The sequence below is a fragment of the Alexandromys fortis genome, unplaced genomic scaffold (assembly GCF_014885135.2).
Source record: "Alexandromys fortis isolate MF-2015 unplaced genomic scaffold, M_Fortis_MF-2015_v1.1 scaffold_0, whole genome shotgun sequence".
Classification (NCBI taxonomy): Eukaryota; Metazoa; Chordata; class Mammalia; order Rodentia; family Cricetidae; genus Alexandromys; species Alexandromys fortis.
Genome location: NW_026067949.1, coordinates 39,773,408 through 39,800,677, shown reverse-complemented (window position 1 = coordinate 39,800,677; position 27,270 = coordinate 39,773,408). Strand labels below are relative to the sequence as shown.

The 27,270-nt window shown below is 37.6% G+C and overlaps 1 protein-coding gene across 15 annotated transcripts in view; it reads left to right on the top strand.

Annotated features, from left to right (window-relative positions):
• The window catches only part of LOC126506295 (UDP-glucuronosyltransferase 2B17-like), a 252,277-nt gene that overhangs the window by 198,985 nt on the left and 26,022 nt on the right, over nt 1–27,270 (top strand). For 3 of the 15 annotated variants that reach the window (XM_050149740.1, XM_050149753.1, XM_050149727.1), the window contains exons 5-6: nt 707–926; nt 2,652–3,062. The exons of 7 other annotated variants lie outside the window; for them this stretch is intronic. In XM_050149740.1, coding sequence (XP_050005697.1) covers nt 707–926; nt 2,652–2,928 — 497 coding nt within the window. In that variant the 3' untranslated portion in view covers nt 2,929–3,062. Of the gene's footprint in view, nt 1–31; nt 71–706; nt 927–2,651; nt 3,063–27,270 lie in introns of those variants that run through there. 5 more of the 15 variants (XR_007593161.1, XM_050149729.1, XM_050149730.1 and 2 more) reach the window with 5 other exon arrangements.

Genomic DNA, 27,270 nt, shown 5'->3' with positions numbered 1-27,270 from the left:
TTTGTGAAATTTTCTCCATCTATGTTGGCAGGTCAACAGGAGATTTCATGATGCAGGTCTTATTTAGGCAATCACACTGGTGAGATTTCTTGGATGCTCCCTTCGCTACCTCTCCCCTTCACTCTTCAACCCTCCCCCAAGGTCTACATGCTCCCAATTTACTCAGGAGATCTTATTGTTTAATTATACTTTCTATTTTCCATGTAAATTAAATCTATGTAAGTCTCTCTTAGTGTCCTCATTGTTGCCTAAGTTCTCTGGGATTGTGGTTTGTAGGCTGGTTTTCTTTGCTTTATGTTTAAAAACCACCTATGAGTGAGGTCATGTGATATTTGTTTTTCTGTGTCTGGGTTACCTCACTCAAAATAATGTTTTCTAGCTCTATCCATTTTCCAGCAAAATTCAAGCTGTCGTTATTTTTTCTGCTGTGTAGTACTTCTTTCTGTAAATGTACCATATTTTCCTCATCAATTCTTCATTCGAGGGGCATTTAGGTTGTTTCCAGGTTCTGGTTATGACAAACAAAGCTGCTATTAACATATTGAGCACATGTCCTTATGGCACGATTGAGCATCCTTTGGATATATACCCAAAAGTTGTATTATTCAATGTTAAAAATACACTGACCCTTTGATCACTTGATTACAGGTTTTTACTTATATCTAAGAGCTCTAATTAGTATATTTTCTGTTGTTTCCGATCCTAGGTCATCCAAAAACTAGAGTTTTTGTAACTCATGGTGGAGCCAATGGCATTTATGAGTCAATTCATCATGGGGTCCCCATGGTTGGCATCCCTCTGTTTGCAGAACAATATGATAACATTGCTCACATGGTGGCCAAAGGAGCAGCTGCTTCAGTAGATTTTCATACAATGACAAGTTCAGATTTGCTTAATGCCCTGAAGGAAGTCATTAACAATCCGTCGTGAGTATAAACATATATTTATTTATTGTGTTGTATTGGAACCCAGAACTTTACACATGCATGCTGAGCAACTAATCTAACAGTGAGCTTTATCACTAGCCTATTTATTATAAATAATTTCTCACTAGAGTTCCAGTGAGCAGCAAATAACCTAGACAAAGAAATAGTGATAAGTTCAATGATCTGCATTAGACAGTGAGGGACTATCAATGTGTTTCCTTATTATTTTCGTTTTAGAGAATGTCTGAGTTTAACTTGACATCTAAAATCAAGGTACTTTGGAACTGTTTTAGTAAAACAAAAATTATCAAAGGTTTAATTTTAGAGTAAATACAGTTTTGTGCAAATAACTCCTGATAGTTGAAATTGTAGTTTAGTGAAGAAAATGAGCATAGCCAACATTTTTTTCTTTTACTTTAAAAAATCACCTCAAAATGGCTTTCTGTAAATCAGTAAGATAAAAATTAATCTCTACTTCCAATTATATTTAATCTTACAAATTGTGTTTGACAATAATTTGATTCATAGGTGATTTCAAAGGCTTATGACACACACAGAATTAGTCTTCAGTAAAATGTACAACTTCATTATTACACATCTCATCTCCTGCATAACAACTATATTACTATTTCTGCCTTTGTCTGAAAAGCTCTTACTTTTCTCTGCATTTTTCACTGCTATTCTCCAGTATATTATAAATAATAAGAAAGGAAGTTGCCTCTATTGCTGTTGGTACTCTATTATGATTCAGCATGCTAAACTGTACACTTGATGAGCAATGTCCATAAGCTAGATTCCTATCTCATATATTCTGGTCTGTAACCATTTCACCACTAGAATCAAATATATCTTCAATGTTTCAGCGTAAAATATTGAATTTTCTCAACATTAAAAAAAAATAAAAGAAAAACATGAAGAGCAATTGCAACAATTTACTCTAATTCTTGCTTACAGTAAGAATAATTCACAGTATTCCAAGAGTCAAGAGAATCATACATAGATCTAATCTACATGGGAAGTAGAAAAAGACAAGATCTCCTTAGTAAAATAGGAACATGGGGAACTTTGGGGAGGGTTAAAGGGGAGGGAAGAGGCAGGAAGCTGAGCAGAGGAAAATGTAGAGCTCAAAAAAAAATTAAAAAAAAAAAGCATTTTCACCTGAATAGAGACATTTTATTATTTCCATTTAACAGTTTAAAAACTAGAAGGAGAAATTTATTAAAAGATCAAGAATCCACTAAATGAACAATCACTGCACACCTACATTTATAACCCATAAGCACTAATAAGTGGTCAATACAAATTCCTCATTAAACCCAACTCCTTAACAGCTTTGCCCAGATATGGACCACAGTGAAAATGATGCATCGTTATCCATTTCCAAATTGTTTTACTGTTCTGTACCAGCTACACTAGCAATTGCTCTCTCACTTACTTGTGTTTCAAGGCCTCAAAGGCTAGTTCATTTTGACTTTGTTTATTTTGCTTTGGGATGCTAATTGAATCTGATCTCTTACTCATGAATATTTGTCTTTTCCTAGCATTTTTATATATTAAAATCCTGTGTGTTGAAGTTCTAGATGATACATTATTTAAGAAGATCTTTACTGTAATAAACACACAATTTTCTTTATATTTTCATATAATCATCATTATGATACACATAAATTTATACACATATGTTTCTTCTTTCTGTAAATTAAAACCCATCGTATTTTCCTTTAGCTATAAAAAGAATGTGAAGTGGTTATCAACCATTCACCATGACCAGCCCATGAAGCCCCTGGACAGAGCTGTCTTCTGGGTTGAGTATGTCATGCGCCACAAAGGGGCCAAGCACCTGAAGCCTCTTGCCTTTAACCTCACCTGGTACCAGTACTACTCTCTGGATGTGATTGGATTCCTCCTGGCCTGTGTGGCAATTATGATTTTCCTCACTATAAAATGTTGCTTGTTTGTTTACCGATTCTTTGTAAAGAAGCAAAAGAATAAAAAGGAATAGGACTCTTTAAGAAAGAAGACAAGACTATTTCATTTAATTCTAGCACTGTGTATCAAGTGTTTTAAAAGATATAGGATACTGAATTATGTATTTTCCTCTTTAAAAAATAAAAAACAAACCATTATAAATATTGATTTCCTGATATAACTAATTTTGTACTGATTTATGGATATAATCATCCAGAGAGCAATGATAACTACTAAAATACCATCTTTTTATGGGAGAAAAACAGGAATCCTGAAGTTTCTATTGTGAAATGTTTTAGAGAGAGTATCTTTAAAATCAAATGAACTATCACTGTCTGTCAAAAAAAATGACAAGGCAGATTTTATTCAAAAACCAAGTAGAGGAAAGATAATTGAGGATAGAATTAACACAACTATACATGAAAAGGCTGGACGTATTTTTTATAGAAGCAAATATGAAGGGCAGCAGGATGTTTCAGCTTATAGGGGCATGGTTTGCACAAGCCAGAGTACTCACGTTCAAACCCCAGAACCGATAGATTGTGAAAGGAGAGAATCAACATCATAGAATTGTCCTGTGCCTACAACCTGTGTCTCTTCATGCACAAACACCCATGTAAACACAACATACACACACATACAAACTCATACACCACCACCACCCTCAACAACAACAACAACAATAATAACAAATACAAAGTGAAGTTTAAAGCACACTAAAATATGTGGGGGGGGATAAAGAAATAGAGTAAGTGAAGAACTACAAAAGTAGATGGTAAAATTGCTTAAATGGCCTGGCAAGAAGGAAAAACAATGTACAATTCACAGTTTCACAGAAATCCAGATGCATGCACACAAATGTCGGAAGGTAAATCACCTTTAAAGACAGAATACAACTGAAATCCAGAATTATTTGCTCTAGGTACATTGTTAACCAAGTCGTGTGTACTACATGAGCATAGAAATACATCTTTCTTAAATGCAAAATACTTGGCAGAGATTTTTCTTCACTTATTACACCAACTCGAGATTTTCCTAACACACTTCCCTCAGCTCTTCACAGTTGATGGTTTCTGGCAGGAGTGTGGGATGGACTCAGTTACCTTAAGGGCTTCATTCACCATGCCCTGACAAGTGCATACATGGCACAGATTCGACTTGATGTATTTTGAATGGGGGATTACGCTGAAGTGGGGGGGGTGAACCTGGGAGGAGTGGGAGGTGAGTGTGATAGCGATGCCATTCGTGAAATTCCCAATGAATCAATAAAAATATTACATTGGAAAAATCTATATCACCTGACGTATTTTGGTTAGAAGAATGGAAGCCTAATTACCACATGATGCTTTGACTATTCTTTTTATTGAATAATTCTGTGCAATTGGACAATACGAAAACGCACAATGGAAGAGGGACTGTTTAGCTCAGAGCAATAGCTGAGTATCCATACATAATTAAGTCTGCTTAGTGTTACAGTACATCTCCCTCCTGTGGCAATAAGTTGACCTGTGCCTTCCCTTTATTCATCTAGCTAGTCATTTCTAGCTGTTTTGCAATCCAGGACAATTGTGTGAAAAACACAAACTTAGAGTACATTTTTACATATTTTCATTAGCAAGATATAAAAAAATAATTGAGGAAGGAATAAATAGTCAAGATTGGATGGAAAACTTGGTGTCATATCACAGAATCTATGGTAAAGTAGTTTAAACAGCAAAAGTTTCTCAAGATCTGACCTGCAATATCTACAATTAGAATTTTCATTCTCAGAACATAGTCTGCAAAGTAGAACACGGGGAAAAAAGAATCCAACTGAACAGCATTTCTTTTGCTAAATTAACATATTATAAAGTTGGAGGGGAGATTTAGTTAACATTTTTGATATATGAAAAACATTTCTACAGTGCTCTACTATGTAAAACTTGAGAATTATTATTAATATACTAGCAGTGATAATAATGCACAGGAAATAAAAAAGGATTTTTTTTCATTTTTTAAAGTAATCTTTTTATTTTACATAACAAACCCAGATCCCTCTCCCCCACTTCCTGCTACCGCTATTTTCTTACTGTCACACTTACAACCACTCCTCAGAGCAAGTGAGGTCTCCCATGGGAAGTCACCAAACCCTGTCACATCACTTGAGGCAGTACCAAGGAGCTCTCCCTTCCCCGGTATCTAGGCTGAGCAAGGTGTCCGTCTATAAGGAATGGGCTCCAGAAAGCCAGTTCATGCACTAGGGATACATACTATCTACAGCCAGTGGCACCACAAACTCCCCAAGGCACAAAACTGGCCTCACAGGATAAGAGAATCAATTACATACAACCTTCTTGTAATCGCTGTGAAAACTAAAAGTTGAAGGAAAATCAATATTTACACAGCAAATTAAAGTTAAATGGTGTTCTTCTCCATTGCCTTGCCTTGAGAAAGAGACAGAGCATGGAAATCTTTGCTTATTACAGTCCGTAATAATCTTTGTTCCACATGTTTTATAATTCACCTCAACCTTCCCAATGCTGTGACCCTTTAATATAGTTTTTAAGTTGTAGTGACCCCAACCATAATTCATGCTACATCATAACTGTAATTTGGCTACTGTTATGAGTCGTAATGTAAGCATCTGATGTGCAGGATATTTGGTATGCAATCCTTGTGAAAGGGTCAGTTGATCCTCTGCAGTCCACAGATTGGGAACTGTCTCTGTGGACAAATAAACATCCAGTTAAATAACCCTTTACAACTCCTCATTTTGGATGCTTTTAAACAGCATAAATATTACTAACCAGTAGCTACTACCTTTTTGGTCTATATCGCTACTGTTAGAAGAATAAGCAATCTTGCAAGCTACAAAGAAACCTTTCTAACCCAGTACACTTACAGGTAGAACAGTGTACCCAGTTGTTAGCATATGCCATTACTGCCTCATGCAAGGTGAGAGACAATTTTGTCTATTGTGGTTAATATTTACATCTGATAGAGTCTGGGTTCTCATGGTCAACTCACCAGTCAAAGCTGGATCAATCCTTTCTACACTTTGTACTACTCTATCTCCTTTGGGGACATACCAGGTTTTTTCATTGATCCTGTAGGTAACAGAACTTGGAAACTTACATTTAATAGTTGGCACCGTGTATCCCTTGTTCTATCTCCATAACTTATTGGGATATTGGCATAGGTAACTGTAATTTTCTATGGTTCTGCTTCATTCCCTGTTCCTTGAATGTTCCCATTAACTGCTAATATGATCTATTTAAGAAAATTTTTGAAAAACTGTTGGGGTTAAAATGATCCTGTCCAGTATATTACAGCAAATATATAATATTAAGCTTCATGACCTTCTGTGATTCTTTCAGACACAAGTATGGCTAGCATGGTGACAACAAGGAAATCACATGGCACACACATTCCCAGGGTCATACCTAGTGTGGGAGGTCCTTCTGTCTATGTGTTTCTTTATTGGTTAATGAATAAAGAACTGCTTTGAGGTTGTGGCAGGGAAGAACAGAACTAGGTGGGAAAAGCTAGGCTATATGATGGGAGGAGGAAGGTGGAGTCAGAGAGAAGCCATGTATCTGCTAGAGACAGACATGCTGAAACTTTGCTGGTAGGCCATGACCTTGTAGTGATGCACAGATTACTTGAAATTGGTTAAATTAAGATGTAAGAGTAAGCCAAAAAGAAGTTAGAGCTAATGGGCCAAGCAGTGTATTAATTAGTACAGTTTGTAGGATTATTTTAAGTCTAAGATAGCTGGGCAGCTGGGAAGAACAAGCACCGTCCTCCTACACATGCCCAGAATCATGCAGCAAGCTGTCCAGAGCTCTTGCCAACTGGGTCAGGGCCTCCAGAGTCTTAGCACAAAGAGACCCATTCATGCTAATCTCAGGACTTGTTCCCCAAAAAGTCACATGGCTCCTGACAATCTTGAGTTCATTTTTTGAGAGACTGCTCAGGTTTATTAGCAAAAGGGATAACCCCACACATACATTCACAAGTATATTTAGGAAACTTAGAACTAACAATACTCATCCCTCCCAATACCCCCTTCTCTAGGACCCACCCAGATGACACATGAAGCTGAGACATCAATGTGAGGGTATACAACTGTTAAGTAAGAGATTCCTGTACTAAGTTGTGGACTGAATGTAATATGAATGTAATATGAATTAAAGAATGGATAATACAAATGTCTGCGTCGTAATACTCTTTAAGCATAAAATCCAGCATTAAGCATATACCACAGAAAGCATATTTTAAAACCAACAATAAGTAGAAACACCACTACAGAGCAATAAAGATTGATCATTATAACAAATACATCTTCCACAGAGTCACTGGATGTTTCCTAGTGATGAAACATTCAGTGGTCAGAAAAAGAGATAAATGTATGCATACCCAATTCAGTTCAACAAAATGGTACCCAGGACTAGAAGATGATACATAAAATATCATTATTTTACCTGTTATCACCCTAAGTATTGTTGTCCCCTTGCGTATTTAAGGATGTATGGAATATATATATATGAGTATTATTATATATACATATATGTAATAATTATTATAAGTGGGAGTAGTGTGTTCTTGGAAGATGGAGTCACAGATCAAGGGATCAAATAGAGAATCTGTCAGAGGTGAGTTTAGTCAGCCATTGGATCTGCATTTCTATTGGCAGTCCCTGAAGCCTTCACCTGATACCCTGGTATGTGATCAAACGTCATGTTTGTTGACAGATTTCATTGAATTTTGGCTCCAGTAGTAGTTGCCTCCATCCTGTTTAGAAAGGGTCAGTGCACATGAGCTCATTCGTATCCTTCATATACAGCGATTCTCTGTGTACACTCACAAACCATCACGTTGGTGGCCAAGTATTATCTACCTCTACAATGGCATTTATTTTTCTAATTATAAGACTTATGAAAACCTTTCAGATATTTAAGTAGAAAATCTCTAGTTAATGATTTGAATAATCATTGTCCAATGTTTATACCTTCATGTACTTTTGTTTACATTTTTCACTCATACTCTGTGGGACTTTACTGTTGGATCAGTTTGGGTATGAAGTTAGAATAACCTTGGCTTTGTTCAAACTGCTGAGTCACAGTGACACTACTTATAGTCACACTCTGAGAAGTGAGATCGGCTAAGGTTTGATAAAAAGGGCAATGTTTAACTACAATCTTAGTCAGATAAGAGACCTATTAGTGAGCCTAAGTTCTGTTATCCTCTGTTCTTTCTGATCATTGTTAAAAGCAGAAAGCCACTTCCCTGTATGAGTAAGTACATTCATATCTCTGCCCTTAAAGCCCAACAATCAGTTGGATTACAAGCAAAACACATGTTTTTAATAAAACAATCACAGAATACTCTAGTATGCTAAGAACTAGTAGATACCATCTGTTCTTAATAGAGTTGACTGAGTGTGATGTTCATTGTTGAATTCTCTTTAGGATGTGTATGTGTTTGAAGAAGAGAAAAAAGGTGGAATCCATACTGATTATCTCACTCTATTTCAAAACTGAGACTGCAAAATATGTTGTCAGAATAAGTGATAATTCCACTCTTTTCTTACCAATCTCTTGACTTTAGTTCCTTGCAGATTTATATCATGTAAGCATGTTAAGATTTGCTAAGGTTTCTTCTATGATCTTTTCAGAGGCTAATTAAGAAAAATAGATCATGCACCCCTGTATAAATGGAGACTTTTCTAGTGGCTAGGCTGTTTTGCTTTCCTGATCTTCAATCAAGCTTTATTTACTGAAGCATAAATAAAACATCACTAACGCCTGATAGTATGCATGTACCCTAGCATCTCTCTGTATCTTTGATTGACAAATTATGCTTCTAGGCTGTATATATTCAGGTTGTATTACCCTTTTTTGTCTAAATGGCATAAAATGACTATTTCTTCCCTCTTTCATTCTAATGAACATCTAGAATGTATATGAAATTAGAATTACTGTCACTTTGATCTGCACTGAGCTATTATGAAAAGACTTTGTTTACACTAACTGGCTTACTATTTCTCCACAGCCTTTGAAAATATTCTTCAGTTCATTTTATACATTTGCTGGCAGCATCTCAGTCTGTAACTCAACCTACTGGGTGGGACAAGAATCAAAGACCTACTCATTCACACAACCACAAGCCATATAAAAATACTCATCTGAAAGTTCTAATACATATGTAGAGGAAGTTGTGTAAGTCCATGTTGGCCCTGTGCTTGCTGCTTCACTCTCTGTGAATTCATATCATCCTTGATGAGTTTATTCAGAGGGCCTTGTTCTCCTGGTCTCCTCCATCCTCTCTGACTCTTACAGTCTTTCCTCCTCCTCTTCCTTAGAGTTCCCTGAGCTCTAAGTGGGTAGATGTAATGAAGGCATCTTATTTAGAACTGTCTGTTTCAACATTTCATGGACCTGCTGTCTCTCTCTCTCTCTCTCTCTCTCTCTCTCTCTCTCTCTCTCTCTCTGTCTCCCCATTCTCTGAATCTTGTCAGCCTATTCCTATCTGCTGCAGAAAGAAGCATCTCTGATGATGACTGAATAGACACAGACCTATGATAAGGGACATTATATGATGTGGGATTCCCCTCTGTGTGCTATGAATATGTTTTATTACCATTTTTAATAAAGATTCTGCTTGGGCCTATGGGAGGGCAGAATAGTGAAAGGTGGAAAATCCAAACAGAGATATAGAGAGAGAGTAGATAGAGTCAGAAATGCCATGTAACTGCCAAAGGAGACAGATACTGGAGCCAAAATTTTACCCGTTAAGTCACAGCCTCATATGGATACACATATTAATAGAAATTGGCTAATTAAAGATGTAAGAGATAAATAAAGAAGCCTGAGCTAATAGACCAAACAGTGTTGCAATTAATATAGTTTCTGTGTGATTATTTAGATCTGGACAGCTGGGAAACAAAGAAGCAGTCTCTGTTTATATAACGATGTCCATGTGGGCCAGCTTCATCCACATAAAGCCTAAGAAAACTAACAAAAGTGGGAGCCAAGTGCAGCTTCTTGGCAGCCGCATATTTTCAGATAGATTCTGTTATGTGGCCACGAGCAGAGGCACACCTCCTTTAAGTGAAGGCTTCCTGACTCAGCATTAGTAGCAAGAAGCGTGACTTCTTTAAGAGACAACTTCCTGGTTCATGCTGGTAGCAAGAACGCTGGTTCTTCCAGGAAAACCTGCACTGAAATAGAGACTGTGAGCATTGTGTTACAAATTACTTAGTGGCAACATAGATCTGCTGCCTCCTGGAGCTGGGGCAGTAAGCATGGCTTACAGAGGCAGTGAACATACCTCCACCATGTTAGACAGGGGGGAGCTAACAGGCAGTGCTGCAGAGTTGGCTCTAGCCAAGACCACGTAGTACTTAAAAAAAATAAGGTGCTCCTTACTCCAGAGTCTGATATAAGACCTCTGAATAGGTCACAGAGTTGGATAAATGTACATGGGCTTGAGAGAGAAGAAAGAGTACAGACAGTCATAGATTAAATGAGTAAAGATAATTAAATATTAAAAAGTAAGTTATAGAGTAAAAAAAAACATGTAAAGATGGATTATACAGAGAGAGTCTGGATTGTATATATTATTATACTTTCTTTGAAATTTTTTGACTACAGAGAGACATTTGATGGGGTCTGCTAAGTTAAACAAACATAAATGTATCTAAGCTTTACAATTTGGTTCTAAGCATATATAGCTTTGGAAAAAAGGTTCTGCTTTTGTTTCCACAGATGCAAGAACCTGCAGTTCCTTTCAGGCTAATGGGGTTTAATGGGACAAAATCCTTTGAAAGGTCTCTGTGAACCCTAAAAATACTTTACCCAACAAACAGCAGGAAACAGTTTGGAGAAAACTATGTCCAGATTCCCTAAATATTGTTTAGAAATATTTGCTTTTCTTACTATGAAAAATGGTAAATTAGATATAGAACTTTAGACTCACAAAGATAAGATAGATCATAGAGCATTTTCCGTAATTTGCCAAATGTGAATGGATCAAATATTGTAACTGTAATTCTTGTTTGATACCTATTTTTCTATATGTAATTTTACTATGGTAAACTTAAAACCTTATTTTTTAATTAGACAGAAAATGGGAGATGATGTGGTATCCCCCTCTGTATGCTATGAATGTTTTATTACCATTGCTTAATAAAGAAGCCACTTGGACCTATGGAAGGACAGAATAGAACAATTCAGGAAATACAAACAGAGAGAGAGAGAAAGGGAGTGTGAGAGAGAGAGCGAGTATGCTAAGTCAGAGAGACATTATGTAGCTGCCAAACAAGACAGATGCCACAGCCAGAAATTTACCCAATAAGCCACAGTTTCATGGTGATACACAGATTAATAGAAATGGGTTAATTTAAAATGTAAGAGATAATGAAAAGCCTGAGCTAATAAGTCATTTGGTATTCTAATTAATATAATTTCTGTGTTATTATTCATGTCTGGGTGGCCAGGAAATGAAGGAACAGTCTCCGTACAAAAGCATAAATTTACTAAAAGTCATTCTATTGATACTGTTTTGTCAGTAACAAGTATTTTGCCAAACAAAGAAAATACTTGTTTGGTTTTACTGTAGGTCTCTGGGCTATCAGATTTCTGGTTCTTGGTCACCAAAAAGTGTTGGGTATGTTTTCTGTCTTGTAGAATGGACCTTGAGTTAAATAAAATATTAGTTGGCTGCTCCACAGGTTGTGTGTTAGGTCTATCTAAATTGCTTGTCTGATTTTGATGTCCATTTGGTGAGTAACTATCAAAAAAAATATCCATTTCTTTAAAACTTTCCAATTTGGTAGAGTCTCATAGGGCTTTTTGTTTAATTGGTTGGTTTGGTTTGGTTTTTGGGGAGATTGGCTGGGGGGGGTTATGTACTTATTTATTGATTCATTAATTTATTTATTTTCTTCTCATACAGTACATCTCAAGCACAGTTTCTCCTCCCTCCACACCTTCCCGTTGGTTTTAAAGAATATACCTATGATTCTCTGCATTTTCTCAGTGTCTGTTATGTTATTGAAAGTTTTGGTAGGTATAACAGTCTGGGCTGCCAGCTTTGATCTCTTAGAATTTGATGTACATGAGTTCAGACCTTTTTGGGTTTTAGACAATATTTATTGTTATTAATTAATCATGCTCAGGATTCACCTTATCTGACCCAGACTTTGTAGTTAATGATTACACTTTTATCAATAGCTAATTGACCTCATTTCTCCTACTTTGATGATGAATAGTGTCATTGTGATTCAGCAGTTTGAGAAAAGCCAAGATTATTCTAACTTCACCAAAGGAGATTCAACAGAAAAATCTCACAGAATGTGAGTGCAGAATGTAAACAAAGTATATGAAGGTATCATATATTTAGAGTGATGATTATTCAGATTATTAAGTAATGATTTTCACTTAAATCTCTGAAAGATTTTTACAAGTCTTATATTTAGAAAAATAGATACTATAGCAGAGGCAGCTAATATTTGGCCACCAAAGTAATGGCTTGTGAGTGGACACAGAGAATCACTTTGTCCTTCATTGCTACTGTCTACAAGAAGCCAAAGTTTTCTTATGCTTTGTTCTTTCTGGTCATTGTTAAAAGCAGAAAATCATAGTACAGTATGAATAAATACATTTATACCTCTACCCTTAAAGTCCATCGATCATCTGGATTCTAAGAAAAAGCCACTTTTTAATAATGCAATCACAGAATACCCTAGTATGCTAAGAACCAATATCTGTTCTTTATAGAGGTGACTGGGTGTATTGTTCATTGTTGATTTCCCCTGAGGATGTGTATGTGTTTGCAGAAGTGGGAAAGGGTGGCATCTCACTCACTACACCAATGAGGCTGCAAAATATGTGTTTAGAATAAGTGATAATCCCTATAGTTTTTCTCATCAATCTCTTGATTTTATTTCCCTGCAGATTTAATCATGTAAGCATATTAATATTTGCCAAGGTTTCTTCTATAATCTTTCCAAAGGCTAATTAAGCAAAATATATCATGTGCCCCTGAAATTATGCATGTACTCCCATACATTCCTCTGTATCTTTGACAGACAAATTGTGCTCCTTGGCTGTAATGTACTTAAGTCATACTACCCACTTTTGCCTAAATGGCATAAAATTACAGCAATTTTCTGTTTTCATTTTAATCAACATCTCATATAATGTATATGAGATTAGAATTACAGCCATATCAATTCTATTATTGCACTGAGATATGAAAAGATTTGTTTTCACTAATTGGTTTTCTATTTCAACACAGCCTTTGAAAATGTTCTCCATTTCATTTTATACATTTGGAGACAGCATCTCAGTCTGTAATTCAGTCTACAGGCACAAGCACCAAAGACCTACTCATTCATACAACCTCAAGTTATATAAAAACATAAATCTGAAATTTATAATGTATGTGCAAAGGAAGTGGTTCAGATCTGTATTGGCCCTGTGCTTGCTGCTTCACTCTCTGCGAATTGATATCATCCTTGCTCAGTTGATTCATAGGGCCTTGCTCCCCTAGTGTCCTACATTTTCTCTGACTCTTACACTCTTTTTTCCTCCTCTTCCTTCGAGTTCCCTGAGCTCTAAGGGGAAGCATGTATTGGAGGAATCCTCTTTAGAACTGTCTGTTTCAAGCACACCCCCCTCATCCATACCCCATCTCTCTGCATAATGTCAGGTTGTGGGTCTGTTTGTATCTGCTGCAGAAAAGAGCGATATCTGACGATGACTACACACTGACCTATGAGTACAGCAGAATATTACTGTGTTTCTCTCGACAGTGCTATTGGATTTTACCCTAGCATCTCTGTGAGTCTGAGGACAACTCGTCCTACATAGTGCATTCCAGGCCAACCAGAGGTGGAAAGAGGGACCCTGTTGCTTAGCCAGCCATCTTTTATGAGCAGTCTTTTCTTTTTCAGTGGCTACACTGACCTCTTGTGGACAGTTTTTGCTAATGTCCCAGTTCAGAGAAAAAACAACTGAGCTCCCCAGCAATGATAGATGTGACTCAGAGAAACTGACAAACGAAGGAACTGAATCAATCATTGACATAAAAAGATAGTAATTAGCTAGCAATTCCAGGTATAAACAACAAAATTTATAAGTCAAAAGTCAATCGTAACTTCAGGCAATTTGCAAAAGTAATGATATGATATAAAAATGGACATAAACATGGTGAATCACAATATTTTAAAAAAACAAGTTGGGTAATTGTGACTAGAAAATCATCAAACAAACAATTTAGAGTATGAATCGTGGATGAAGATGGGCCTAAAGTAAGGTGGCATCAATCCCTTGAATCCGTTTACTGACAATTCAAGACCACTTAGCTGACTAATGAGAGCTGTGGAAGTTGAAGATCAGCGAGGTAGAGAATTAGTGTTTCCGACTATGATCTTCATTCTTTTCCTTTAAGATTTATTTTATTCTAAATTATGTGTTTGGGTTTGTAAGTGCATGTGAATGCAGGCATCCAGAGAGGCCAGAGGCATCAGGTTCCCTGAAGCCAGAATTACAGGCAGTTAAAACAGCTCAGTGTGGGTATGGGAATCAAACTTGGTCCATGCAAAGAGTGAATGCTCTTAATTACTAAGATATCTTTCAGGCCTTGTTTATTATGTTTTATTATTTTTTTCTATTACTTTTAAATTCATATTATGAGTTATATTTCCTGCAATTAGTGAATGCACTCCTATAGTAATTTCTTTTACCATTTATTAAAAAAATAAAACTGGGGAATAGATATTAATGATTCAAACCTGAGATAACTGTGAGACTGCAACACACCACCTCCATCTACTTCTCAGCACAAAAACTGCAAACCCAAGGCCCTGCCTTTTTCTCTTCTAAGGGTCTTTCTTTCCCTTGTCTGGTATCTGCCAGGGAATTCCATATTAAATTTTGGCCACGTGAATATGAACCACACATCTCAAACCAATGCTCTACTTCAGTTGGACACCAGACCCCAACACAGACAAAATTTTCATAACATTTGTCCCATCTAAAAAAAAGCACAGTTATAACATAGAAAAACTATATAGAATAAGGATGATTATCAGGTAAAGTCTAAATAGAAAGGAAGGCTGTTAACCTTAACAAAAATGAAACTACATACAAGAACAATTATCAAGTAAGAAATATATTGAAAATATCTAGTCCATTTGTAACTGGCAAATTGAAAAAAATTACTCCATTAGCTGTCCTCTCCTAAAGAATCCAAAGTTTCTGACCTAAATACTTTCAGACATTATTAAGAAAAACTGTTAACTGTAGCAATCTAGCCTTCAGCCTCATCAAAGGCCTGAGAAGGATAGAGTATTACCTGAGTAAGCAGGAACTGCAGAGCAAGCAACTTCCAACAATGCAAGATATGACAGAAACAGCTGGCTGCCTGGACAATCATCCAAGTTTCCTTTGCAACATCGGGGCTTCCAGCTTTGACCTAAAAGCCTAGAATATCTGACGGACTTTTCTAAGAAGCAGGAAATTTTAAAGACTGTCCTAGCAGTCACTTTTTTGTGTCCTACTCTGCCAGTTTGGACACCATATTATCAGCAGTCAAGGCAATGTCAATTTCTTGCTTAAATGGCTAGATTTTGCCACAAAGAAACAAACTTCAATATGGAGGTTCTTTGATGCCCAGCATATTCTCTGAAATAGATCAGTCCTGCCAGGAGCAGACATATCTCATTGTCATGAAAATCCTTAGGCTATTAAAGCATCTTAAATGCCATATTCTGTAGCTCTCTGAAGTGTTTGATGATCACCTATCAATCTAAAATATGTCTCTGTATGATCTTGAAGACATACCTAATATGACTATAAATTTGATAGTTATGAGTGATTAACTATTAACCTATATTTATTTATTATCCTAAAGAGCTTTCAAGAACTAAAAGTTTAAATTACATAATTAAATGAGCTGCATAGGTACAATGCTTTAAACAAAAATAGAAACATATATACAGTATAAGAAAACTAACCTTAAATTTGTATCAATATACCAAAATATATCAAACAAAACAGAAGCATATATACAGTTAACAAAAACAACTTTAAATTTGTATCAATATGCAAAAATCCATACCAATGTAAAATTTTTTGAGACTAATAGTTATGTTGGGAATTAAATTAGATTCGATAATCTGCATGTTTTTTTCCCACCATTCCTATCACTCCTTTTTCTTTTGGAAAGAGATCCCTGAATCTAACCTCTTTTGAATAGTATTTTCTTGACCATGACCAGTAGCAACTTGCAACCAACCCTTCTAAACATTTACAAACATTAATAATCCATTGAACAACCAAAAACCATCCACCACACCTTTTGGGAATGTGGGTGTCATGTTTTCTAAACTCTTTCCTACTATCATGGGATACTGGCATCTTTAGGGGACTTTGAGAAAATTGAGATAATGGTCAATTCCCAGGGAGTCCAGCTGTTGTCCAGTTTTGGTATGATGGGACAATGCAAGGTGATGTGGGATTCCCCTCTGTATGCCATGAGTATGTTTTATTGCCATTGGTTAATAAAGAAGCTGCTTTTGGCCAATGGCTTCACAGAATTTAGTCAGGCTGGAAAAGAGAGAGAGAGAGAGAGAGAGAGAGAGAGAGAGAGAGAGAGAGAGAGCAGAATCAGAGAGATACCAGGTAGCTGCAGGCAGAGAAAGACGCACAAGCTCCAGTACTGGTAAACCACAAGCCTTGTAGTAAAATATAAAATAATAGAAATAGGTTAATTTAAGATGTAAGAACTAGATAGTGTCGGGGACTGTAGGCTCCGACATAGAAACTATCTTTTCCTATCTGGACAGTTATGGAGGCAGGAGAAACAACCAGACACAGTTTACACAGGCATCAAGGAAGGCATCCTAGGCTTCTCTGCATCTGAAGAGCTACCCATGTTTATTATACAAAACATCTTTTATCCCCCTGGTAAACCAAGGTGGAAGCTCATTAATATTCTCTTTCCTGGGGACTAGGGCTTAGGGAAACACCTGCAACTTAGTCACTGGCTTTAGCAAACACCTGTCCCCAGGCGATATACATTCTTAATAAAGGAGAAAAAAGCAATACTTCCTGGCTTTTGTTAGTTGGCTATCTTACTTGTTTAGCAGGGTTGTATCCACTTAGTGGCCAGGGTGCCTGCCTGTAAATTATGTTATATAAAATATGGGCCCACAAGATAGAAATACACTTAAGCTATTGACCAAATAGTATTGAAATTAACAGAGATATTGTGTGATTATTTCAGATCTGGGCAGCCAGGAACAAACGAGCAGCCACCGCCAAGAGCAAGGCTATCTGCAGTCCTGGTTCAAGTATTCTAATAGGCTGGATCATCTTAACTACTGTTCTGACATTTTGCAGTCTAAAGATGACCTTTGGATGACGTTTGACCACTTAGTGGTGTTACCACAATCCAGGTGGAATCATCGTGGGGCCCCACCATCTTTTGGAGACTTCAAAGGTCACTGTCAGGAATTTTCATTATTCATTTCATAAAACTTAAACATTTTAAATGTCATATGCAGTAGATTTCTGAAACATCTACTAAATAGACATAATCTATTAAATAAGCCCATAATACACGGGCTTAATTCCTAAAAACCTGTTTCATACTTAAGCCTGAAATCATGTATAGGAAACTACATGAAGACTAAGATTAGAATTGGTTATACGACCATTAATATCAAAACAGAAAGTTTAAATATATATATAAACATTATAATTTTGATATAATATGTATACCTTAATTAAAGTTTTAAATCGTCAAAATAAAACTGAGAGATCTGAGATTAGTGCTGTTGGGAAACAGCAGAATCCAGCTCTTCTGACTTCCTGCCAGCGTTCAGGTCAGCTGCCTCAGTGTAGCAAAAAGGACTTGGAAAACTTCTAGTCTAAGAGGTGACATTACACACGTGATGTTCGAATCATGTTTTATTTTTTCTCCCCGGTACCAAAAGTCTACAACTTTTATACACATACAGTCAGCAAGTCTTTGGCAACAGAAAGGTTGACAGGCAATTTCCTCATGTCCACAAACCATTCCTAGCAGACCGGTAAGAGTCAAGGCACCAACTTGTCAGTTACTTTTATGGCTCAGCGAGGCATCTGTGGCTGTGGATTATCTCTTAAAAAAAAAAGTGATCATAAAAAGGAAAAACTAAGCAAAGAAAAAGCTAACGATGAAAAGAGAATTTCATATACTAGTCTATATTTAAACAGAGTGGCTAAATATATAAGCTAAAAGTCTCTGATTAATAAAATGCAAATAAAGCAAGACACAGGAGCTCCTTTTGGCTCCCAGCACTTCTGTGGAGCCCTGCAAAACAGTGAGTAACCTTAGCAACCCGAGGACAGTAGGAGGAAACATACAGTGCTGATTCGTATCAACACATTCGCCAAACATAAACTGGCAATAAAACCCTCTTAAGACTAAAGATTTGTCTTCTACCCTATGTGGTTAGGCAAAGGAAATATCCTGTAATTTTTCCTGCCATTGGTGTTTAAGATTACATTAAGATTCTTACATTACATTAATATTCTTAGAGTCCTAAAGTAAAATTGACTTATCATTAAAAGACAGTGATTGCATACATTTGAACTCATGTGAATCAAAAACAAGAACAATAACTGAACAACCAAAAACAGACCAAACCTGAGCATGCAGATGAAAGGTGGGTAGATTGTCCTACCTAAGCCATGGAACTATGGACAATAGTTCCATGTGAAAGAGGAAGAGTATAGGCCCTGGTAAGTCAACCTTTCACTACTGGAAGACCACACATTCAAGAATATTTATAGAGCACAGATTGGTCTTGAAAGATTCTTTTTTTAAGGACACTGATTAGAGTGAATAGAGAAGGGGATAATTTAGGTAAGATTGTGTATGGAATAAATATTACATAAATATATTATATGACCTCCCAAAGAAATAAAGAAAAATGTCTGTTTCACGTGATGTGTTCATAGCCATTGTTTGGGCAACAGATGAAGTGCCAATGTGCAAATATTGCAGGCATATTCTGAGCCACTTAGTCTACCACAATAGCTCTACAAAGAACATAAGTCTTTTGGTGAGTTGATACAGCAGTTTGAATATTTTTTAAAAAAAGAAATTATACTGTCACTGCTTCATATACAATGACGCTTGGGAGAATGGGCCAGAAAATGAGGCAAGAATCAAAGTCATATGATTGTTGACATTGTTGACTGGTTTTCTGATTGATCAAGAAAAGGAAGGGCATAAGCCTGGAGCTCATTGATTCTAAACTTTCAGTTGTAGGAGTGTTTACATTGCTTCTTCAAGTGACCACTTTGCTAACATATGTTTTTGTATTGCACAGATTTCTATACCAGCTAATTTTGCACCATTTGTAGATCTATACATTTCTTTTTTTTAATTGAAAAGAAAAAAATTTTTCCTCCTCCTCCCAGCCTCCCATTTCCCTCCCCCTCCTCCCGCCCCTTTCCCCCTCCCCCCACTTTTTTCCTCCTCCCTGTCCAGTCCGAAGAGCAGTCAGGGTTCCCTGCCCCTTGGAAAATCCAAGGTCCTCCCCCCTCCATCCAGGTCTAGGAAGGTGAACATTCAAACTAGTTAGGATCCCACAAAGCCAGAACATGAAGTAGGATCAAAACCCTGTGCCATTGTCCTTGACTTCTCATCAGCCCTTATTGTCTGCCATGTCCAGAGAGTCCGGTTTTATCCCTTGCTTTTTCAGTTACAGACCAGCTGGCCTTGGTGAGCTCTCAATAGATCCGCCCCACTGTCTCAGTGGGTGGGTGCACCCCTCGTGGTCCTGACTTCCTTGCTCATGTTCTCCCTCCTTCTGCTCCTCATTGGGACCTTGGGAGCTCAGACTGGTGCTCCAGTGTGGGTCTCTGTCTTTATTTCCATCCATCGCCAGATGAAGGTTCTATGGTGATATGCAAGATATTCATCAGTATGGCTATAGGATAGGGTCATTTCAGGTTCCCTATCCTCAGCTGCCCAAGGAAGGGGAAGATGGGGGGAACTTGGGGAAAAGGGATGATTGGGATATAGGAGGGTTGGTTAGGGGAGCAGGGAAGCACATATCTTAGTTAAGAGAGACACCTTAGGGTTGGCAAGAGTCTTGAACCTAGAGTGGCTCCCAGGTGCCCCAGGCGATGTCCCCAGTTAGATCCATACATTTCTAATGAATGTAGAAGAAGCAGTGGGCAGGCCTGCTTTTTGTCTTGCCCGGCTCCACACAGCTAGCTTAGCCCCAGAAATAACAACACACAAATTATATTCTTTTAAACACTGCTTGGCCCATTAGCTCTATCCTCTTACTGGCTAATTATCACATCTCGATTAACCCATTTCTAATCATCTGTGTAGCACCACGAGGTGGTGGCTTTCCAGGAAGGATCTTACCCTGCATCCATCTTGGAGAGGAGAGCTATGGCATGTGCCTCACTCAGCTTTCTTTCTCCCAGAATTCTGTTCTGTCTTCCCCGCCTACCTATGTTTTGACCTATCAGGCCAAGCAGTTTTCTTTACTAATTAACCAATGAAAGCAACTGATAGAAAGAAGATACACCTACATCATTTCCTCTTTTTCTGTTTAAACAAAAAAGAAAGGCTTTAACTTTAACATAGTAAAATTACATATAGCAAAACAGTTATCAAGCAAGAATTACAGTTACAATATGTATATCTATTTTATCTTTTATCATAACAATGAAAAACTATAACTATAACTNCACATATCTTAGTTAAGGGAGCCACCTTAGGGTTGGCAAGAGACTTGAACCTAGAGTGGCTCCCAGGAGCCCAAGGCGATGTCCCCAGTTAGTTCCTTGGGCAGCTGAGTATAGGGAACCTGAAAGGGTTGAATATTTTATCTTAAAACCTATACTGTCTCTGCTTCAAATACAATGATACTTGAGAGAATGGGCCAGAAAATGAGGCAGAATAAAGGATCATGCAATAGTCAACTTTATTCAGAGCATCAGACAACATCTACTGTGAAGGTTGGGAAAGGACATATGAACAAATATCACAGTAATTGAAGCTATGTACAATCATAACAAGAAGTCCTGTGGGGCAAAAACTTGTTTTCCCACAGAGTACCATAAAAGACAATTTAAACATTATTTGGATAACAACAGCAAGCAGTAGTAGTTACTCTGAAGTAGATCTACTCCTATTTACTACATCTGGCAGAAGGGCAAAAACACATTCCTAGATACAATAGGATATTAAGATAAATGTAAATCATTTTCTATCCTCCATAGTAATGTATGAATAAAATTTGAAAACCCATTCAGTTATGTAACTCTCTTTAAACCTGACTGTTAGTCAGACGTAATATAGTGCAGCAAGAATCAACGTCATATGATTGTTGACATTGGGCCCTCCGCTGATTTACTGATTGATCAAGAAAAGGAAGGTAAGCAGTTAGTATTTTATGGCCCTTATGGTGTAAACAAATCCATTCTAAAGGTTTATCCTTTGTGCTACACTACCTCTAGGACACAATTAAGTGGTGAAAATAAGTTTAAAGGTAGCAAATGGGGCCCACACTGGGGGCCCACTGAAGTGGTTCCACTCTACCTTGACCAAAGTCCGAGAATTGAAGTCTATTTCTGCTGCTCCAAGGATAAGAGAGGAGGTTTGACCCAGGAAGTGGCTGCTTACAGGTACTTGGTCTAGGGTGTAGTCACTGCATGTCCTGCCTAAAACATCAGAATGCTTAACTCAGAAAATGGTGACTTGACATCTGAAGTATCGAGGCAAGTAATTGTTCTATTTGTTCTTTGTGTCACGTTAAATAAGTCTTTTGCCTTCTTCCCCCTTTTTTTTGGATTAAGGTATATAAACGTATGGAAAATAAACATAGACATATTCTGTATTCACTGAATAATCCTCCTGCTTCTATCCTGCATCTCCGTACTTTTTTCATATCTCTACTCCTCCTACCTAATTTTTCTAATCCACATGCTTCTCTCTACCCTGGAACATGCAAGTACTATCAAGGCTGAACCCCAAAAGATACCACCCCAACATATGTCACCCCAAATTGTGGCTATGACAGTACACAATATACAAATGCATCTTTAAGTTTAAAATTAAATAGCCATAATTCTTCCTTGAAACTTAAGATAAAATTAAGAACTATATAATGTTGTCTCTCCTTTCAGAGTTTTAGATAGATTGTTTGGGTCATAATTAGGCATTCATAATGTGGTATAACAATTTGTGAAAGGCACTGAATGTTTTTAAATTGTCTAATGGACATTTGATGGGGAGGTGGGATGTTGCTTAGCAGTTGCTCTAGTAACTAGTTGCCCCAGATATTATACAGTGTCTCAACTCTGTACTTTTTCAGGTATAACAATAAGCCCATATTTATGTACTATATCCTAAGTAATTTCACTAGGATTTTTATAATTTTTGAATCTTATTTAAAATCTAATTCGTACTTATGTACTTTTCACATGGGAATATAGGTCTTATACTCCCTTGCATCTCTTTTCCTAGTCCTTTTCCTTTTTGATAACCCAACTTTTCTATTATAATTTTCATTCTGAAGAATGGATATCATCAGATGTGGAAATATAGATCTCTGCATGAGTCCATTGTACAAGTCTCTCTATCAAAATTAATCACAACATGAGTAACAAAAGTCTGGAGGATTTCCATTATGACTTCTGGGCCTATATATTGTAATTTTGTAGCATTCTGTTTAATCTTTTAGAACTCATAGTTTCCAACCCCATCAGGGTTGAATTTACCCCCCATAATAAACAATTTAGGTGGCCATTATTCCATGGTTATAAAAGAAACATTAGTCCCATCACAACTAAATAATACTGTAAACATTTTCCTTTTATTTTTAAATCCAATAATGGTTTATCATTTTTTCTTTTGTAGGGTGCTTAACTCTATATACTATTACTTGTATTGAGTCCTTACTCACAAAGCATGACTCTTTGTGAAGGGCTATATAGACAATACTAATAACTGCAATTTTTCTTCTGTCTTAAATGACCAATTTGTAGGCACTGCAATGTCCCCTGTTTAATCTCCATCAATAACTCCTGCATGAACTATGATTGCATTCATAAATAAACTATTGCAAAGCCATAAATGTCCAACCGTTTGAGGCAGTATAAGTCCTCGGTATTGACATTGAAGAGAGGAAACAGCAATACATTAGGGCAAGGACTACCAATAGCAGTATTTTCTTGAATAACATCTTGTAACAAAAGGCTAGATTGATTACAATCTGAAGTCTGGAATCAATGTTGTTTCCACATCCAAAGCCTTTTATTTTGGAAGGCCTTTAGGGAACCCCTCAACATGTTTCCCTATTGTTCACAGGTATTTTTATTGTTGTCAGGCAATACATTTCCATTCAGATAATAATTAGTGCAACATTTCTTAACCCAGTGTTTTCCTTCCCTGAGTATAGGGAATAAACCTGAAGTTCATTGATTCTAAACTTTCAATTGTAGGGGCAATTTACATTGCTTCTTCAAGTGACCACATTGCTAATGTATGTTTTTGTATTGCATAGATTTCTATACCAGCTAACTTTACTCTGTTTGTAGATCCATACATTTCTAATGAACTTCAGAAAATCCATCACCTACCAATACCTACACAGGTAGGCATGGGCACTATCCATTCTAGGATTATGCCTTGTTTAATTTTAGGTAGGTCTTCTGAATCCAGCCACAGTCACTGTGATTCATATGTGCAATGGTTCTGGATGTCCAGAGAATATTGTTCTGCACAGCCGTCCACTACTTCTGGCCCTTACACCTATGTTGTGCAATCTCGCCATATCCTTCCATACTTCGTCTACTTTAGGAATATTTTATCTTTTTTATTTTTCTTTTTACATGCTTAATCTTGCATGTCCAAGGAGCTTAGACATGCCTCTGTAGATCTTCCTAGTCATAATCATAAAGCATACACAAAAAATTATACAAGTGCATTTTTCATATTTTATATAAGCTGATATTAATTTTCCTTCTTTCAGCTGTAAGGAGAATGCTATGTGGTTGTCAACCATTCATCATGACCAGCCCATGAAGCCCCTGGACAGAGTCATCTTCTGGATTGAGTTTGTCATGCGCCACAAAGGGGCCAAGCACCTGAGGCCACTTGCACACAACCTCACCTGGTACCAGTGCCACTCTCTGGATGTGATTGGATTCCTACTGGCCTGTGTGGCAGCCATAGCTTTCCTTTCCATAAAATCCTTCTTATTCATTTATCAAAAGGTGGTAACAACAGGAAAGAAAATAAAGAGTGAGTAGAGAAGGCACATGAACTTCATTTCAGCATCGTTCTAGTTTATGAACGGCCTTCTGAACATTCACTGATTACTCTATCAAGGCATATCTTCATTAGAGGGGAAGGGAGAAATAATGCAATTATATTATAATCTCACAAAATAAAAGACATAATGAAAAAAAGCTGAGCAAATGATAAGGAACAACTTAGTCAGCAGAGTTCCTCCGTGGTATCAGCTTCAGTTCTGCTCATGAGTCCTGCCTTGACCCCCTGATCTACTTTTCCTCAGTAATGGACAGGGACCTATGAGATGAAATAAACCCTCTTCTCCAACAAATAAAAATGAAAAATTTAAAAATTAAAACTAAGGAGAGGCCTGGGCCAGAGACAGGGCATGCAGTGTTATGATGAGCAAATATGTGGTGGAGAGGTGAGAGAGAAAGGGAAGTGAGAGCAGTTTGTTCTCTGTGAAGAGAGGCGGGACTGGAGACATGAAGACAACAAGGAACGGCCTGATGTGAGAGGCCTGCACTGCTATCAGAAGCCATGGTGTTATCTGGGCCTGTGCTGCTGGAGAGGGCCATGTCTGAGTTCATGGCTCTTCTGTAGCAGGGGTCTGTGACAATGTCCACTCAATGTGGACCTCCTTGGTCTTGGCTCCCATATGAGGCCGTGATGTTGTCTGAGTACGGCGCTGAGCTGACCAGCCCCTCACCAGCCACCACACAGTAGCACCAGCAGAAATACAAGTGCAGAAAATCTGGCCCTGTCCCTTGCCTGGGCAGTGTGAGAGAGATGGCCCCAATGGTGTGGGCATGGGAGAAACTAGACCCACCAAATGCTGGCCATAGGCCTAGAGTGAGCTCACCCTGAATGAAGTTGTGGATGAGCATGGCCTCATGACTTACTGTGGGAGAGCTGTTCCTGCCTGCTCATCTTGGCAGTGCCAGAAAGTTGGCACTGGTGGCATGGGTGTGGAACAGCTAGCCCTGATTGTGTGTGTACAGGAAAGCCAGCCTCACCCCTCCCCTGGGCATCATGAGACAGCTAGCCTTGGTGACCAACTCAGCTAACACTCAAACCCAAATCTAAGGATTTGAGTTCGTCCCTCCAGCACCTGCCACATCTATGAATTGTTGCAGTTCAAGGGGCAGATCTTACAGAACCAAATTTGCAGGATCTCCATGACACAGGGCAGCAATAAAGTGATTTAATTAATACAATTCCAGTGTGATTATTTTGGGTCTAAGCTAGCCAGGCAGCCAGGATGAACAACTCCTCCTACAAAAGGTGGTATAAGATGTAAATGTAGTCTTTTATTTTTGTTTTACCTGTTAATTTTACTTTCATTTTTGTTTGCTTTTATTAATTTTTTTTCATTTGTTTTCCATACAAACTATAGTTTCCCCTCCCGTCTGTTCTCCCATTCCCTCCATTCACCTCCCAATGACCCTCCATCAGTGCCTCCTCCATTAAAAGGGGCAGGTCCCCAATGGGAGTCAACATAGCATGGCATGTCAAGTTGAGACAGGACCAGCATCCTCCCCCTCCATCAAAGCTGGGCAATGCATTCCAATTAGAAAATGGGTTTTAACAAGCCAGCCCATGCATCAGGGATAGGTGCTTGTCCCACTACTAGGCAACCCCAAAACAAAACAAGCTACACAATAGTCAACCACATGCAGAGGACCTAGGTTGTTCCAATGCAGGCTCCATAGCCGTTGGTCCAGAGTCATGAGCACCCACTAGCTCATGTCTGCTATCTCTGTGGGCTCCCCAACCATGATCTTGAACCCCCTGTCTCCTAGGAAAATGATGAATGAGGCAAAGAAACTTCTATGTTTTATTAATTTGGAAATACACTGTCTGGCAAAAATCCTTCCTCAGTTAACATTTATTCAAAGAACAAAATTTAGGGTTAAGTTTGAATGTTGCTCTCAAAATTGCACTTTGCTCTTCAGCTGTACCATTTTGAATTAGGTAAACAAGCAGAGTGGGCTATAAGGAGCTCAGCAATTAGGATGTCCACACAAGATTTGTCTTTAGAAAATACTCGGTTTATCCACAACAAATGTTTCTTATAAGATCACGTTAATATTATGTTAATAAAAATTTAACAGACACCTCACCAAGCAGGGAACAGTTGCCAGTCAGAAAATGCTGCTGCAGGGTTCCATTGGGGAATAGAGATAGAAACGATCTATCCTCTGGACCCATTCCATGGTGAAGTCCTTCATCTGTGTCAGGCCAGAACAGCAGGGGTCCAGAAAGTCCCTGAGAGCACAAGAGGGAACATGTGAGCTTAGCCACAGTACTGGAACTTTGATGGTAACCAAAGCTAGGATCGCGCACAAAGTGTAATTTCAAAGTCTTCAACACAAAGGCTTGAGGAGCTGCTTCTCAGGAGGATCAAGACATGTGATCCACACAACATGACCATATTTGTACTGTTCTCATATTGGGACAGTCAGGTCCATATGCTTCTTAAAGAACTATACAAGAAGAAATGTGGGCAGAATATACTGAGTCCAGGTACCTACTCAGCCAAGCGTCTTTAAGGCACCAAAAATCAGCTGCATAGGAAAAGATATCTTTGTCTGAAGTTGGAAGATGTAAGAGAACGAGTAAAAGCAAAAAGTAAAATCAAAGCAAGCCATAAGGTCTATTGTAGTAGCAAAGCTCAGACAGTACTTTAGGAAACTATAATAATGTGTATCACAGAACCTCAATCTCTGACAATGAAGTTTGTACATTATAAATGATAAAAAGTGTTTTGACTTAATATTGGACATTGCATTTTAACATAGACTTGGAAAGTTAACATGTTTTGAGATGGTGTGTCTAGAGCTGACTGAGAAAATTTTGTTGAGTCATGTTACTGGATACTAACCTTTAGATTACTACCCTAGTGATGTACTAAGATAATACCTGCATCACAACTCTGCGTTAATTGCTTTGTGTTGCTGATTAGAGCTCACAGTTCTGAGAAGTCAAGTGGAATTCATGTATTACTACAGGAGTATGAGAAGTTGACCTGAGGATATTTTTTTTTTAATATAATTTTTTTATTGAAAAAAAAAAA